At 29.5% G+C, this 18546-nt stretch overlaps 3 protein-coding genes across 3 annotated transcripts; 1 reads left to right on the top strand and 2 right to left on the bottom strand.

Moving 5' to 3' along the window:
• Positions 1-9315: 9315 nt before the first annotated feature.
• On the top strand, positions 9316-12187 carry LOC126549843 (putative nuclease HARBI1). The gene is made up of 5 exons (XM_050200231.1): positions 9316-9464; positions 10057-10195; positions 10496-10749; positions 10881-11058; positions 11906-12187. The coding sequence occupies exons 1-5, from the start codon at positions 9316-9318 to the stop codon at positions 12185-12187; spliced, it is 1002 nt and encodes a 333-aa protein (XP_050056188.1).
• A 1830-nt stretch (positions 12188-14017) lies between these two features.
• Positions 14018-15078, bottom strand: LOC126550479 (uncharacterized). The gene is made up of 4 exons (XM_050202168.1): positions 14956-15078; positions 14575-14733; positions 14217-14352; positions 14018-14136 (listed from the first exon to the last, which is right to left on the bottom strand). The coding sequence occupies exons 1-4, from the start codon at positions 15076-15078 to the stop codon at positions 14018-14020; spliced, it is 537 nt and encodes a 178-aa protein (XP_050058125.1).
• Positions 15079-15945: 867 nt separating this feature from the next.
• Positions 15946-16788, bottom strand: LOC126549842 (uncharacterized). Its single transcript, XM_050200230.1, has one exon. The coding sequence runs from the start codon at positions 16786-16788 to the stop codon at positions 15946-15948; it is 843 nt and encodes a 280-aa protein (XP_050056187.1).
• Between the last annotated feature and the right edge of the window lie 1758 nt (positions 16789-18546).

The raw sequence follows: 18546 nt of genomic DNA, 5'->3' as shown, positions 1-18546 counted from the left end.
ATACTTATATGTTATATTACAGAAATAATCGATAATGTTAATCGCAATGGTCAATGCATTTTATCGCGTCAGTTGTTATCTGATGCTACTAATATATATATATATATATATATATATATATATATATATATATATATTCCAAATAAATAGCGATTACGAACGGTGAATGACAATAATAATCATTTATCATCTATATTCTATACTATATTTTTTTCAGTTTTAAGTTTTAACATTATATCATTGAGGCGCCCCCCTTTCAACAAGCGCCCTGGGCGTAGGCCCAGGTCGCCCACCCCTAACGCCGGCCCTGTACAGCATACATTATAAATTAATACAAGATAGTTAGTTACCTATTTCTGAAGATGATGTTATAGTAGGTGATTTATATATAGGAGGTGAACACTTTTTTAAAAGCTTAGTTTTGTAAGAATTATGTTTGCTAGACATTTGTTGTCCTTTACGTTTTTTTTCAAAATTATTGAATTTGAAGTCGGATAAATCAGATTCTTCTTTTGCTTTTTCTCGTGCCTCTAGTAAGGAACCTATAATTATAATAACAAAATATAAAATAATGGTGTTTTTTAAAAATATATTATATAATATTGAAGCAAATAATTGAAATCAATCTGTGCAGGTGAAAAAGAATGAGAAATCAAATTGATGACCTAGGACAAAAATAGCTATTAATTATAATAAATTAAAAACAAAATTCTGTTTTTTTTTTTTTTAATATAGTGGATAAGTATACATATATTTTGCATTCAACAGATTAATGTTTAGTCATTATTAGGTATAATAAACACCAAAATTAATGTATAAATATTAAATAATGTACATACCAATATTTTTTGATAATAGTTTTGCTTTTATTCTTTTAAATTCCAATTCATTAAATGGAGTTTTTCTTTCAATATATTTATTCACGTTTTTTTTTTAAGTTGGCCATGCACACATTTTATCTTTGTACCAGGATGATGGAATAGCACATATCCCATCTTCAAACTGAACTACTGAGCACATTTTTGATCTGCATAGATTAAATATTAACTTACACTAAAGTAGTTGGAAAGGAGGTAATTATTTATTGATTATTTATATATTATATCTAGCTAGCTATATGATGTATAATATAACTTAGAAGATATGAGAAATATTTTTATTTAAGTATCCTACTAAAATTTATAAAAACAAATAAAATAATATACATTATTTACATATGACAAATTATTTAGATGAAAATTATTTTTATATAATTTACTCGGTATGAAATAAAGGCATTGCTATTTTTTCATTTTCAAAATGAAATAAAATATATTTTCTAGATATTACATTTAAACAATAAAAATTTATTGAGGATGATAAATTATTTACAATAAAAATTCCCAATTTACTTGATTTAATTGGAGTTTCATACAAGTTTTTTTTTCAGTAAAATATTTACCTAAGACAATGACCGATTCTCCTTAACAATATTAAAAACTTTAACAATATGGCCATCATTTGTTCCAAAGTAGGAATCAGAATCTTGGTTTATTTTTAAAGTAAAACCTTTAAGTTCCAAAATCATAACATTGTACTGTACACCATAAACATTTCCTGGTAAAGGTCCTTTTTTGTGTTCATTTTTTAAAATAATGTTATCGGGGTTGTGTATAGTAGATACATTACATTGAAGTTTGTTAATTGTATGTCGTGTTTCATTATATCTTTTTACAACTTGCTCTAAAGGTTTATCAGGTTTTCTTATCATTTTTTAAGAGTTTTCATAAAATTTTCAAATGGAAAACAGCTAGAATTGTCCAGTGGTCCAAATATTCTGTACTCATCTACCAAATGTAAAACGCCATGAATATTGTGAGAAATAAACAGTGTTCCATATTCTTCACCAAAAGACTTGACAAAATGTCTTAATAAAATGTTAGCAAAATTTAAATACTTTCCTAAATTACTACTCAATAAAATTATCATTGAAATATTTAAACACATAAAATTTGTGTAGCATGATTTGGTTAATATGTTTTTTAAAACTATAGGGCCAGTATACAGTAACAATTGTCTCAACTCGGTTGCTTTCCATCTATTTATTTCTTGGATATCTCTAGGTTTTCTACAAAATTCTATTGGTATATATTTTTTAATTAAACTTAGATTTGTCGATATGCATTTAAGTTTTGCACTATTAAGACGTACATTTAATGGGCCCTTATTCATCCACAGTAAAACAAGCTTACGCATCACCCCCAGACATGTTAAATGCATATAATCTAAGGGGAAAATATCAATTATATTTATGTTGGGAAGTTCGAGAAGTATTGTATTTGTTTCACTTATATGATATTCTTCATTAGTTCTAGATACAAAATCAGCATGAGTTCTTTTAGTAGAATGATCAGTATATGCAAAGACTGTACGCCAATGTAAATATTCACCTTCTATTGTACATTTAGAGCAAGAATTAAGATCTGTATGGCCTTTTGTTTTGAGAACAAAAGACTTTGCAGGGACATAGCAATAAATTCCATTAATCACAACAGTTACATGATTATTATTAAATTCAAAACCATGAAGTAATAATTCAGTAGCTTCTGTTACAAAGTCTTTTAAAAATGTATTACTGTCTTTTGGTTTACCATGACCCCCACCACAAACCAATTATGAACACATTTAATTTCAATGAATGGGAAATTTGATCTTTAGGTCGTATATATCCTAGAATGGGCCAAAATTGACTGGAACTACTATGCGATATAGGTAGTCCGTCAATACCAATTACAACATTTATTTTAGTTATATTTTCAGTGATATTTATGAATAATTTAATATTTTCTAATAATCCAAAATGAAAATACTTTCCTGGTTCTACAATGCGAATTGAATTAATGCTTATAGGCGTTCTCAATAAAGTTCTGGTATCCTTAGGGAAATGGTTAAAACAATCATGGGTTTTCAACAATAATAGTAATTTATTAAGAGAACTATGAGAGATATTCTCTTTAAGAGCCCACTCGGCTAGTGATTCTAGATTAAAATTTACATTGTCACACTGCTGAAACTGTGAACTTGTAATGTTCAATGTCGAGTTAATAAGACTAGGAAATGTATATGGTTCAATAATAGGTTCAATATTTTGTGGTACTTCATTTGTTACAATATTTAATAAATTGTTAAAGCCATTATTAGTTTCTAAAATTAAAGGTAGGTTAGTGGCAGTATTATAATCAATTTCAGAATTTAATGGATGTTTTTGGCTTTGATGAGTTTCAACTGTTGTATTTATTTCATCATTTAAACGATTAAATTGACTCGTTACGTCACGACGTTGGGTTCGTGTTGACGGGACATGAGAGTTAGTAGATCTACTTATTTTTAATTTTGGCATACCAAAGTATTAAAATTATTAAACACACAAAAACAGTTGTCACTTATACTTTATAGTTACTGTCGCGCTCAGCTCTTAACAAAAATATAAATACAAAAATACATCTTAGCTAAGGATGCCTTCACGACTGGCCGTTGGGAGAAAATATTTGCAGCGCTAACGGCCTGAATAATAAAAGAAATAATAGATTACCAGAATATCATATGTTTAAAGGGTATTTGGTACTAATAAAAACAAATAACAATATTATATAAAAAAAGGCTATGCTATATTATGGCAACATGTAATGAAAATGTTTGGTAAAACTTACAAAGAAATAATAATAATTCATGCTTGATTAGCAGATAAATATAAAACATGATATATAAATTAATGATTGATTATCATACATGAATGCAAAACAGAATAAGTGCAAGCTGCCATGTGGCATGATTAGCATGCAGTTAATATAAATTAAAATACTTGATTAGCACATGGCAATGTATATAATGTATACTAATATAAGATGCTTGATTAGCAATGCAATTAATGAATATAATAATGTGCTTGATTAGCAATGCAACTAATGAATATAATAATATGCTTGATTAGCAATGCAACTAATGAATATAATAATATAAAACAATACAAAATGCAACCTTGCTTGACTAGCAAGAAGCCAAGAAAAAATATAATATTAAATTTAAAAGGCTCGTCAGCCGATTACCTGCCAACTGGTGTCCGTTAGCGGCTTCGAACCAGAACGCTACCGTCTTGGGATGCACACACTTGTACAATAAAAAATAATACAATATAATAATAAAATGTGGCAATCCCAAGAACGTGCGACTAACGGGCCACCAGCTGAGACGAATAATTCACAAAAGGAACATGCAATTCACCAATATAATAATTCACGTGTTTCTGCAAGTATGTTTATGTGCGTCCTAGATTGGAAAATAATATTAATAAATGGTGTAGCCGAGTGGCTGAACGATACTTACAGAAACTTGAACACAAAAAAAAAATTGTTCCACGTGGAAAAGAAAACTCAACGACCTGACACAACACGAGACCAAAAGACAACAGAGGACCAACAAAAGAAAGAAATGTATAATAAATTGAGGTTGTGTCCGAAAAACTATAAAAACATTGAAAACGAAAACACCAATAAAAATCGCAAACGAAAGATAAAAATTCAGTCAGTACAACAACTACTACATAATATATTAAAAATAAAATACAAAAATCAACGGTCGCTGTTCACTGTCAGTGCGATAACGGCGAACCGTTATCACAGTCGACACTGGAGCAGCGCACGCGAGCCCTGGTATTAAATTTTGGCGCTACAATTTAAATTTGTGAGCGTAGTGAACAGTTACCACCTACTATATTACATTCCACTTACAAAACAGTTTTGAAATTCGATACTCAAGTATCAGAAAGTACCTGCGACTGTATGAGCTTCTTAAAATAGTTACAAGCGGCGTATAACTATTATACGAGAAGCGAAAAACTGACTACTGAGCGAGTGGCGTAAAACTGTACGAGCGGCGTGAAACTGTGTGAGCGGCGTAAAACTGTACGAGCGGCGTAAAACTGTACGAACGGCGTCACAGACCTGCAGTAGACCAAAGACGAATAGATGACAATACTACTGTATAGTGAATTGTGCTTTATTTTTATTGTGACTGGTGCGAGATTTGATACAAATAGCATATAATGGAAGTGCGATACTGCAGAGTGCGGACGGCGAACTTGCAGCAAGTCGCGACTTCGCGCGTTTTTAAAATTATCAGTATTAACGACTTTACGACTTACGAAAACTTAGGCTTAACGTCTTACGACACGAATAGTAACTAACGACTAGACTAACGAGTAACGACGCCGACGAGACGTGTTAAATTGTTAATAGTGTTATACTGTTATTGAATATTGATCTGTATTCTGTGTTAGTGTATTAGTGTGTTGTGTTGATGGTCCCCCTCGTCCGTCTTCCAGCGTAGTGCGTAGGTATGTCCATATTTGTTTTATTTTTAAAATAACGAATAGCTATATTAACCAATATCGATAAGGATGATAGCAGTATACCGAGGAGCGCGCCGAGCACGGGCAACGCAGTACGCACACTATATAGTGTAACACGACTCGACGTATTGTCGTATTCTAATGTGTACTCACTCACTCACATTGACATACAATTGACTTTATCTGTACTCTATTTTAATAGTTATAAAATACAAAATCTATCAGGAAATATTATACTATTATAATATTAATTTTGATATAATAATAATAATAATAATAATAATAATTTTTCTTTTTAATGCCGTTACATTATAATAATATACTATTTGTTGTATTATACCTTGCTATAGCACAATATTATATTCGTAATAACATATTCTATCTAATATCTGTATGTCTTGTAACTAAGATCATTTAATCAAGATAATTATTATTATTATTAATTTCGTAAATTTCGTTATTAATAATTATATATTATTACGTTTTTGACGTTGTTAATGTCAGTTTACGTAATTTAAGAAACATTTTTAAACATGAAGACATACGATAGGTATTAAAATATCAATATTCAATGTTTTTATAATACACTCGCCGGCCGCCGCCCACTATTATACAGGTCCCCATTTTTTCTTAAAAATCCCAAATGCACATCCCTTCCCTCAAATACTTCTAGTTCTTCACAATATTTATCCTATTCGTCTACCTGGTATTTGTACAATTGTTTTAAAATAAAATTAGAGTGAGTTATTATATATATATTGTAGGTATAACCATTGATTATAAATACTATAGATTGCTCACTCGGCGGTTTTTTCGATAGCGTACAATAAAGCTCTCGGTAGATGGCGATAAGAACCAACAATATTTGTTGACGCCCAAATAGTATGTGATCGCGAATAACGCAGACTAGTACGCGACACACACACACACACACACACACACACACACACACACAACACACACACACACAACCTAGTTTCTATTTATTTATGTTTCTTTATTATGTTTATTATTGTCCGGTGAATTATTATATAATATTATGTAGATTAAAGCGCTATCGCGCGCCGCCAGATCGGCTGGCGACTATCATTTAACACGGCCGCCGTAATATTAAGTCAGTCTCGATCGTACCTTATTCGTGTTACGCATTGTTAACGTGGACCATATTTTACTGAGTAGCGCGAATCGCCGCTTATTTGTATATTTATCATTTTGTCGTGGCGCGAATCGCCACTAGTGCATATATTTTTTATAGAGCGCAAATCGCTACTATTATACACTCATTATTATAATATATTATTGTTTATAGGCGCTAATCGCCGTACCTAATTACTTGTTAGTTGTTACCTCTGTTATTTATTATACCTTAAATTATTTTGTGTATTATACAATTAGTTCGTGTTTGTGTGTGTGTGATCATTTTATATAGGCTAGCAGTGTTGCCAATTTAGCTGTTTTATAGCTAAAACTAGCTATTTTCAGTGGGCACTTAGCTATTAAATTCAGTATCTAGCAGTTAGCTAGAAAACTAGCAATTCTTTAAGGAAGCTTTGCTAGAATATAGCAATAGATAACACAACAAATACAAAAACGAATGATAAAGGGCTCATGGCTTATCCATTCTTTATAATCTATGGTTTATAATATAAGGTTCTATGCATAATATGAATATATGATAATATACCAACATTTCCCGCATAAATTTAAATAATATTATAACTATTATTTATTGTAAATAATCATAGGTCCCAAACGTTTTATTATGTTTGTTTTTTTGTATTAGTTGAATTACAGATTAATATAAAAATACTTTTAATGGTAATATAGTACCAATATGTATTATTAGTATTGGAATTACCAGTGATGTTTATATTTCAAAGGACAAATAGAATCTTATTCCCGTGTACATTTTATTTATCTGTAGAATGTACTTTTTATTAACATTGTGTTATTCACAGTAGATAAAATCGTAGTGATTCCTCGTATTCGTAATATTGAAGTGTAAAGTGTATTATTATTCAATAATATTCAAGTGCTAAGTGTAAAAGTATGGGTAAGCCACAATACTTACAAAAGTTTCGTAAAGAATGGCTTCAAGACAAAGACTTAAAAAATTGGTTACTTGAAATTGATACAAATTCCTCTAAAGCCAGATGTAAGTATTGCAAAACTGAAATTAATGCCAAGCGGTTTGATTTGTTGATGCATGCTAAATCAAAAAAACATTTAAATGCTGTTGGAGTGGTGTCGACGTCTAAGTCAATTTCAACATATGTTAAAGATTCAGTAGCCTCAAATGCAGCTGCAGGGAGTTTAAGTTTATTTATTGCTGCTCATTGTTCGATATTATCTGTGGATCACTTAGGAGTACTTTGTGCAAAACAGTTTAAAACTAGTGAAGCAGCCTTAAATTTATCATTGCACAGAACAAAATGTACTGCTATAATAAATTCGGTTTTAGCCTCACATTTTGTGTCAAATCTGAAGCAAAGTATTGGTGATAGTTACTATAGTATTTTAATTGATGAATCAACAGACATAAGTGTGAACAAATTTTTAGGTATAACTATTATGTTTTTACACAGAGAAATTGGTGAAGTTGTATCAACTTACTTAAGTTTAGTTGAAATAGAAGCTTGTGATGCACAAACAATAACAAATACTATTAAACAAACACTTATAAATAAAGGGCTGCCATTAAACAAATTAGTAGGCATTGGAACTGATAATGCATCAGTGATGGTTGGAGTGAATAATGGGGTATATAAGAAGCTAAAAGTTGATGTTCCTTCACTTATATTAGTACCATGTGTTTGTCACTCTCTTCAGTTAGCTGTGTCAGCAGCTGCAGCTGAATCATTTCCCAGACGTATTGATTTTTTAATAAAGGAAACTTTTAATTGGTTTGCTCATTCGTCATTAAAACAAAATGAGTATAAAACTTTGTATAAAACAATAAACGATGGTCATGATCCTCTCAAGATTGTAAAGTCTTGTGGTACTAGATGGTTGTCAGTAGAATCCGCTATAAGTAGAATTTTGGATCAATGGCTGGAATTGAAAACATTATTTAATATAGTTCGATTTAAAGAACGTTGCTACACCGCTGAAGTTCTGTATAATATATATAATGATGAAACAAATTTGGCTTACTTACATTTTTTAAAACCTATTTTATATGAGGTACAGTTGGTAAACAAATTGTTTGAATCAAATTCAGCAGATTCAACAAAATTATTATCAGATTTGACCAATTTAGTAAAGTCAGTTGGAAAAAAATTAGTAAGTCCAACATGTAGAGAAAATGTATTGTCATGTAAAAACATTGAAAGTTTTGTATGTTCTAAACCATACTTGGGATATATGTTTGAAAATAAAATTAAAGATACGAAAATGGATTCAAATGCAGAAATGCAATTAAGAAATCGATGTCAAAAGTTTTTAATATTACTTTTTAAACAGCTACAACAAAGACTTCCCCATAACATTCAGATTCTTGAAAATATTTCAGTTCTTTCAATAAAAAACACTCTAATGCTGGGTTGCATAAACGTTCATTAAACATTTAATGAACCAATAGCGCGCTATTGAATGAATAAATTATTTAATGGATCATTAAACGTTCATTAAACTTATTGGTTCCTTAAACTAGAGGTTACCAGATCATTAAATTAGTGATCAGATTTCGGCTCACTAAATATTTAAGCAACGGTTTATATTGATAAAATAGACTTGTAAATTATAAGTCTATGGCCTATGTGTTTATCGCACAATTATATATTTTCTCAAATCTCAGGACAGATTATATGCCTACGTTATATTATGCTCTACGAGTTATACTAGTTATTACAATTTGCATATTATATACCTACATATATTATCCATCTATAGTAATTTTTTAGTAGTATATAATAATAAATCGTTTATCAATGTCAGTTAGTTCAGCAAGAAGTACATCGGATTCCGATGATGAATTTTTCTTGGATATGTTATTTCATCTACCAAGGCCAAGGCTTTTCCGAGATAGAATAAATCCTCTCGAAGAGTTTGATGACCTCGATTTTAAATGCCGTTTTAGGTAGGTAAATTTTCAGATATTATTTTTAATAGACCACTTATGATTTGAATTTTATAAATTAATGGTACTATTATACAAATATTTTTTACGACTTATAAATAATTCAAAATTACTTAGTGATTGCATTTGCTTAGGTCCAAAAAATTTTAGTTCTATATAAAAAGTGAAGTACCTTGTCATTTTCTAGATAATATTCTTATCTTTAAATTTGATAATAGGTAAATTTATTATAATATTAAAGCTAACGTTACAAATTATGTTTTGTCGAATGCAAATTTGTTATGATATAGCCGATATAGGCATGTTAATAAAACAAAGACAACACGTGTGTGGGTTTGGCGTCCTCTCAATAAATACAAAAATTAACAAGTAAAAAGCGGAGCTAACAATTTTTAGTATAACCTAAGGGCCCTTTGATCAGATTGCAGACTGAGCCTATTGACGCCAAACATACATACATTAGTGTATGTTTGGTTACGTCTAACATACATCAATGTTTGTTTATTACACTTATTATAAGAATAGGAAATCTCTACATTTATTATACATGCAATTACATCTATATAAAATAATACTATATTTTAATTAATAGGCTTTCAAAAGAAACTTTTGGTGTTTTAATGCATCTTATTGTTGAATATGTTAAACATGGAACAAAAAGAAATGTTGCACTATCTCCAGAAGTACAAGTTTTAATAACTCTTCGTTATTATGCTACTGGAACATTTCAAGTAAAACTTATATAATATATTAAATTACAATATAATAAACATAATAATTAAAGTTTCACTATAAAATAAATACATTAGGCGCAATTCCAATTTTATTCTTTGGGATGGAGGACTAGAGAAAATGTACAATATGTATATATGTATAATATATACTTGTCCTGGATTATTTCTTGGATTTGGGAAGGGGGTGAAGCTACGGCTAAGTTTAAGGTCTTAGCCTTACCCCCCTATTTACGCCTAGGATAAATAAATTTTAAAGCAATAAATACAAATATATTAGTTATACAATTTTAATTTCAGGCAGTTATTGGTGATCATATCAGAGTTAATAAATCTACTGTATGTAGAACTATTAAAAGAGTTTCAACTGCTATTGCTCTTCTTTGCCCTCAGTTTATTAACATGCCTCAGAACGCACATGAAAGAAGTATAGTTTCCACAGGGTTTTATAAAATAAGAAATTTCCCACGTGTTATTGGTGCTATAGACTGCACTCATATACGAATACAGTCTCCTAATAGTGATATTGGTGAACGGTTTCGTAATAGAAAAGGGTATTTTTCTTTCAATGTTCAGATTATATGCAATAGCAATATGGAAATTATGAATATTGTTTCTCGGTAAACATAAATTATTATACTGTACCAATAGACCAGATAGTATAATTAATAATTATATATTATAGATGGCCAGGATCTGTTCATGACAGTACAATTTTCGACAATTCTTTAGTCAGAGCAAAATTTGAAAACCATGAATATGGGAATAATGTTTTTTTGATAGGGGATGGTGGTTATCCATGTCGAAATTATTTAATGACTCCACTCTTAAACACGAGAACACCAGCAGAAGAAAATTATCAAGTAAATAAACAACTAAATCAATACTTATACTTACTAAAGAAAACTACTAATTACAAATGTACTGGGTGATTTCTTAAGATTTCTTTAACTCCAATTTTCTCTTTAATAAAATATTTATTCAAATTTTGAACATTGTTGCTATTCAAACCATAAATGTTACAATTACAAGGTCAATAGGCCACTTGTATATGTTCGGTACTTGTAAAGCCAACTTTTAGTATAGGGTAGGCACTACATTATAATATTACTTATGTGTACGCCATGTGTTAGAAAAATGTAACTTAGTAGTTATTACTAAAAGCAAGGTAGTAAAAAGGGGTTACTATTTGAAAAATATAAGTTTGTGTTATTCTTAATTGGTACAAACAATTTCAAGTAATATGGTATTCAAATGTATTTAAATATGTTTAAATTCCAACAATTTTAATTTGAATAAATGCAAAAATTCCTTAATGATTCTCCATTCTGTACTCTTCACCTGAATGAATGCATTTGTGACTTATCCCATATTCTCCTTGACTGCCCTGCCTTACAACTCAAACGCATTATTTTAGTTAATGAACTTAAGACTCTTGATATCCCCTTAAATATCCACTCCATACTTAATACAAAATATACTACCGCCATTAAATTAATAATTACCTTTATATTGGATGCTGGCTTTATTATTTAATATGTATTATAATGTTTAATGTTTAATGTTATTTTATGTATTATCTCTGTAATAGTCGAGCTGTCATAGTTGTAAACTAATAGCTAATAGCTAATAAAAAAAAAAAAAAAAAAAAAAAAAATTAAGTATACAAATAGGATGATGCAAGTAAAATTGTATTTTATATTTATACAGAGAGCACATATTAGTACAAGAAATGTTGTTGAAAGGGTCTTTGGAGTTTGGAAAAGAAGATTTCCTGTTTTAGCTGTTGGAATACGCACCAAACTAAGTACATCTATGAAGACTATTGTTGCCACCGCTGTATTATATAATATCTTATTACAACAGCGAGATGAAATGCCACATAATGAAGAGCCAATTAGACCGGAGTTCTTACATGAATTGAACGCAAATCCTATAAGACAAACTGGAAATTTAGTCAGATCACAATTAATTAATTCAGTTTTTTCTTAGTTGGAATAAATATTCAAAAAATAATATTTTACAAATTATTTAGCACAGTTAATTAAATAAAAAATACATATGTAAGTAATAATGTTAATAAGAAAGAAAAGTGTATTATATAGAATAAAATTTTAAGATTTGATTTAATTTTAAGTTTTAACAAATGTAAGAATAAAGAATATTAAAAACTATATTTAATCGATTAATAATTAGTAGGGAAGTCCATACATTTATAATGTCTATAATAGTGTCTAAAATAGTTAAGCTAAAAATAATAATAATAATAATAATAATAGATAGGGATAGTTATTCTATTCCCCACATTTTTTTTTTATGTTTTAATTCTAGTAATAAAATTTCTTCTTTTATTTTATTTTGACGAACATCACTTTCCATCTTTTCTGACTCATATTTAAATCTTTTTACCATAAGGTTGTGTTCTAATTGGCAAGTTTCAAATTCTGTTTTTGCTTTAAGAAGCTTAATTTTATGCATTTCATCCTCAAATTTTGATGTTTTCTCTGTTTTTTCTAGTCGTTTATCATTTAGAACAGCAAGGCCTTCATAAATTTTCTTGTTGCCAGTATTACTTGTTTGTTTGTTATTTAATGATGAGGTTGATGAGGATTCTGCATGCCTAATGTGTTGAGGAGTGTTAGAAGGTAAGGAAGTGGAAGTGGAACTGGAAGTTTTAGGTGTGGATCCGTGCAAAATACTCAGTTTTGAATTGTTTTGATCCAAATCAGCTGTTAGCAAGATTGAAAAAGATAGGAAGGAATTATTTTAAATAAAGAAAGGACTAATCATAGACATGCCCACAGGTAGAATTTAATTGCCTACTATTTGAATAATATGTATGTGTATACTTGTATGTGAATAAGTACAATGAAATTTGCTATTGTATATTTTATAGAAAAGGACCATATTTTGTTTTTAGTGAGATCATTTATAACATTGTCAAGGTCATAGAATATTGAACATTTTTCAACTGAAAAAATTTGTCTAAGCACGTCTATGAATTTATTGTAAGACACTCCAGTAATTATACTTGTATTACACAATAATATAGGTATGAAATAAATAGGAACACTAATAATGAAAGGATGCTAGGAATTTTTAATAGCTATTGATAAAATATTAAGAGGACATACCCATTATGTTATCCCCGTCTTACAGACATACAACATAGAAAATTTTCATTTACTAGTTTCGATAGCAGTTTTGATATTAGAGCGAATTGATCTATTATCATACTTTTTGGTAAGAACATAATCTGTGTTTTCTAGTAGGTTTTATTACAATATTTTAATTCTTATACAATTTATAGTCATTTTTAAATTGTAATATTTTATAAATTCATAAGTCATAACCAAGCCCGGATTAAGACCTTCAGGTACCCAGTGGCCAATACATGGTGGTGTGCCCCCACAAATGAAAACAACTCTTTAAAAATAATAAAAATGTATTAATTTGTGCCCGAGGGACGTGGTCTCTCTTTAACCAGATTTGCTATTAATGCACCTAAAAATTAAAATAAAACTAACAATACACTATCGAAACTGTTGAACAAAAATTAGTTATTTTGTATGTGTGTAGGATGCAGACAACACATGCGGGTATGACGTCCTCTTAATTGATAAAGAAGAAAATGGAATTAATAAACAAATTATTAAATTAAAATATAATATAAATTGATTAATATTTAAATGAAATGTAATAAACTATTGAAACATACCTGTCTTCTACCATATTATGTTCATATCTATTGGTTGTAATTATTGTTTATAAAATTTTTTTGTGAAGAAACTATACTGATGTAGGTACATGTTGAATGTCTGTTTAATGCATTAAATTTATTTTATTAATAATATACTTACTTGAGCAATGAAAACTTAATTCATCCCCTGAAATTTCTTCAACAATTATTTGGTCACCACTTAAAAATGTTATATCTTCACCTGAATAAAGTAGTTCATTAAATTATGTTTTATGTAATTTTATCTTATACTATTATTTAATGAAGTAATTTTTTACTAACTAGCATTATAGCCAGCATCACAATCAACATTGTTTAAAAGTGGATCCATCCTGTCACCGAGTAGACCTATTACTTTTTGAGTAACATCTGATAATGTTGACGCATTTTTACCACCTCCAGTTTTATAATGCTGCACCTAAATTAGATATTTAAGTACAAAATCACAAGGTAACATAGTAACATAGTATGCTGAGTGATTTCTCTAAGCCATAATTTAATGTTAATTAAATTGGGTGATTATACTAATGAATTGTACAAATTTAAATTGATGTAATATTGTCATTACTGATATAGATAGGTATCTAGATACCATAAAGATTCTAACAATTAATACTATAATTTATAAAATTATACAGACCTTGTACTGACTTTTTTCTTTCCTAGCTTTCCTTTTTTGTGTATCATACAAATGTTTTATTTGGGCTATATTTCTCACACCAGACGTTTGATTTGCATTATATGCTACAACAATTTCTGACCATGCCTCATTTTTTTTATTGTTCCACACAGCATCAGTCTATACAAATTATTTTAAATTAATGCAGAAATTGAATGGCAAAAAGATATTATTACCAACTAGTAAATATTAATATTATTTTAATACCTATATTATAAATTATTAATATTTTCATATTTTAATGAACAATACCTAGTATTAAAATACAATATTTTAATAGGTACCTACTTTATTACAACAAAAAAGTAACAATTCAGTTAATTAAATAAAAATTGTACTTACTTTTACATTTTCAATAATGGCTTTATAAGGCAAAATCAGATCAATTAAGACCTCTTTTTCGTGTTCTGTAAAATTTTTACCTCGTTGTCTCTTATTAACGTCACACATCGTCACGTCTTCCATTTTTTTAGTTTTATAGGTACCTACACCTTTTTACAAATTCACAAACGAATTATGAAAACGAAAGTAAATAATATACACCAGTCACAGGGCAATGACCGTAACAATTAACAATATAACAATTACGATAATATTATCATGATTCATATTTTATTCTAATATCATCTCGATTTGGTGATAACAAACTTAATCAAAAACCACATACTAGGTATAAACCAAAAACAATTTAATACATATTTTAGGCAACACAATCGGTTCATTAAAGTATTTAATCATTCATTAAAACAAACATTTCATTAAAATAACAATTCATTAAATAATCGCTTTTATGCAACCCGGCATTAGAGTAGTTAATAATAAATCACTTCCCGGATCCGGAAACAAATCTTCAGATTCAGATAATAATAAAAAATCTGCGTGTGAAATAATTTCATCCATCGCATTTAATATTAATTATCGTATAAATGTATAACAATAAATAATAGATTTACAAAAATAAACTATTAAAATAATGCTAAACACACTGAAACTGCTGCAGTAAATATATTACTTATAGTCCGCGACATGAAAAGTGGCCGATGACCGTCGCGAACCTAGCGGACGTTTCGACCTAGTGGTTCGCAATGTAATTAAACTAATTGCCGCCTTTTTTTGAATTAACCATTTCAACACGTATTATTATGTTATTTATTATCTATTTATTATTACTTTTTTTTTACACCATTATGAATTTTTAGACAGAAATCAGGACCAAAAGTGTTTAATATAATTTTATAAATCAATTTTTTTTATTTAAACCAAAAATAACAACAAAAATTTAAAAAAAAATTACAAGTACAAAAAATTGTATATTTAATATTATATAACTTATCAGTTTGTTTCTTCATCAACATTTTCATCATCACTCCAGTCGCTGTCATCTGGTAATATTGTCATGATTATTGGTTCAATCATGGTGTCCCTCATTATTTCTTTTTTGTTATCCTCGTCCTGAATTTGTTCTGCATGATGAACGCATTTCTTCCAGTCGTCAATTGTGACTGCATCTAATGCTTCGTGCGTTAATCGCTCAATATCAGCCATTTTGAACGTATTATTTAATTTTGCTACTTGGCCCTTAACTTGAGCCCAAATTAGCTCAATTGGGTTATACTTACAATGGTATGGTGGCAGACGGATTACCTCATGATCCATTTCCATTGCAATGTAATCCAACTCGTAAATTTTTTCACGTGGCAATAGGTTTTTAACTTTTTGCCGAAGTTCAGCTAAAGTTTCCAATGGATGGAACTCGACATTATTTTCATTTAACCATTGTTGTACTTCGACTTTTTTCCAATTACTTTTGGGATATTTATCTTTGAGGATTGAATGGTAAGGTGCGTTATCCATAACTATTATTGATGGCTCTTCTAGATTTTTTAATAGTTGAATAAACCACTCTTTAAATACTTCACCATTCATCTGATTATGATAATCCGTCGTATTTCCGGTATTGCTTCGAAATACCAATTTTGACCCTTCTATGAACCCGTAGCGAGCACAACCTGCGTGGCATACAATAAGTCGGCCTCCTTTACCCGTCGGCACCTTCAGACCACTTGAATTATTTTCATCTTGCCAAATAAGGCTGCGTGAGTGGTTTTGGTTTACCCACGTTTCGTCAAGATAAACCACTGGCCGATCATCTTTATTTTCTCGCAACGTACTCATTTGTCGTAAAAATTTACACCGAAGTGCGACGATATCATTTCTCTCCATTAAAAATAAACGTCCATCATTACATTTTTTGTATGTAAATTTTAAATTTTTTAGGAGCCTTTGCAATGATCGAACGCACCCGGTGTAATTTGTTTTTTTTTGTATGGCATTTAATATTAATTGAGACGTTGGGTACTCACCTCGATCGTAAAACTCGTGGATAGTTCGTCTTACAACATCGGCATCGAAATCATCCAGCTCCGAAACAGTTTTCGCGCGTTTATACCCTTTACGTGGAGAAACAAACGTAGGACCCGCAAATGGTGTTTCTGGATTAACACTATTTTTTCCTTCAGCACAAATCCGTCGTACAGTACGATAACCCACACCACAAGCTTCGGCAGTAATAACTTGGGCATTTTTAAAAAAATCAGCAGTCAAATCTGGCTTATTCGATAATTGTTTTAAAAACAAATACACACTATAAATAATTTTTTTACTCTGACTGTGAGTATCTGAATCAGAAAACGACATTTTTAAATGGATTACACGGTAACGCAGCAGAAAAAAACAGTGTAAAAAAAATAGTTGTTTACGAGCGCACAGTAAACAACAGACAAAAAGACAGAACACGGTTGCCATCACACGTGTTTGTATTATGTATTATGTATCCCCACTACAGTATATTCTACAGCTGCCCTCCAGGCATTCCAGAAGATCCGCTAAGGGCGCAAAAAAAACCAGTCTACTATAATGTATGGAATTTATTTTGTACAGAATACAATAAAGGTACGGGCTGGCGCGCACCGGGCAGTAGGTGTCATAGGTTGAGAACCAATGGCCAACAGGCAGGGAAGCCGCAACGGGTCGCGGTACCCATCGGCCACTTTTCATGTCGAGGACTATAGCTATTTTATTTTGTGTATAAAATAAATGAAATTTAGTTTAAATGTTAAATAGACACTTCGTATAAAAATCACTGAATAATAGCTATAATATAGTTTGAGCAGTACATAGTTTTTTTTTTATACAAAAATGTACGTGTTTGTTGCAGTATGACATAGAACGACGTCAAAACTTGTATTCTAATTGGCTGACATTTTTTTTTATATTAAGTCATAGAACTTTTACTCATAGTTAAAGGTCTATGTCTTAAACTATAAAAAAACATTTTCTTAAATATAACGGTAAATGTTATTAACTCAATACCATTTCACAGTTGTTAAATAAAAGAAATATCGAATGATTGATAATATTTCATTGACATTAAGATGTTTTCCTTAAAACTAATACTATTATAGATTTACTTGAATTAATATATCCAATAGCATTGATTATAGGAAAAGTAACATTGATGTAAAGATTAATTGCGATGTATTCAATGTAATTAGCTATTGGTTTTAAACCATTTTGTTAAAAAATTAAATCCTATTTTTCATTAATTCAACACTTTTATTATGAGTAAAAATAAAGATATTTTTCACCGTTTCTAAGCCAGTTTAACATAAAGTAAAACATTATTTTTCTTCGTTTTAAAGAAAACCTAATAATAAAATCAACGGATTTGCTAAAAATTGCTTGTATTTTTTTTATCCTTAAATTAAAGAAAATATACTTAAATTGATTATCTTATTTTTGAAATGATGAAATTTGTCATACATTTTAAGAAAACAATAAAATATTAAATCAATGGAACGAAATCATAGAAATTAAAACTGTATTTTCTCTGAGTGTAATTCACCAAGGATATTCACTTTTCCATCGGAAACC

This window comes from Aphis gossypii, chromosome 2 (assembly GCF_020184175.1).
Source record: "Aphis gossypii isolate Hap1 chromosome 2, ASM2018417v2, whole genome shotgun sequence".
NCBI classification, from domain to species: domain Eukaryota; kingdom Metazoa; phylum Arthropoda; class Insecta; order Hemiptera; family Aphididae; genus Aphis; species Aphis gossypii.
This window is presented reverse-complemented; position numbering and strand designations above follow the sequence as displayed.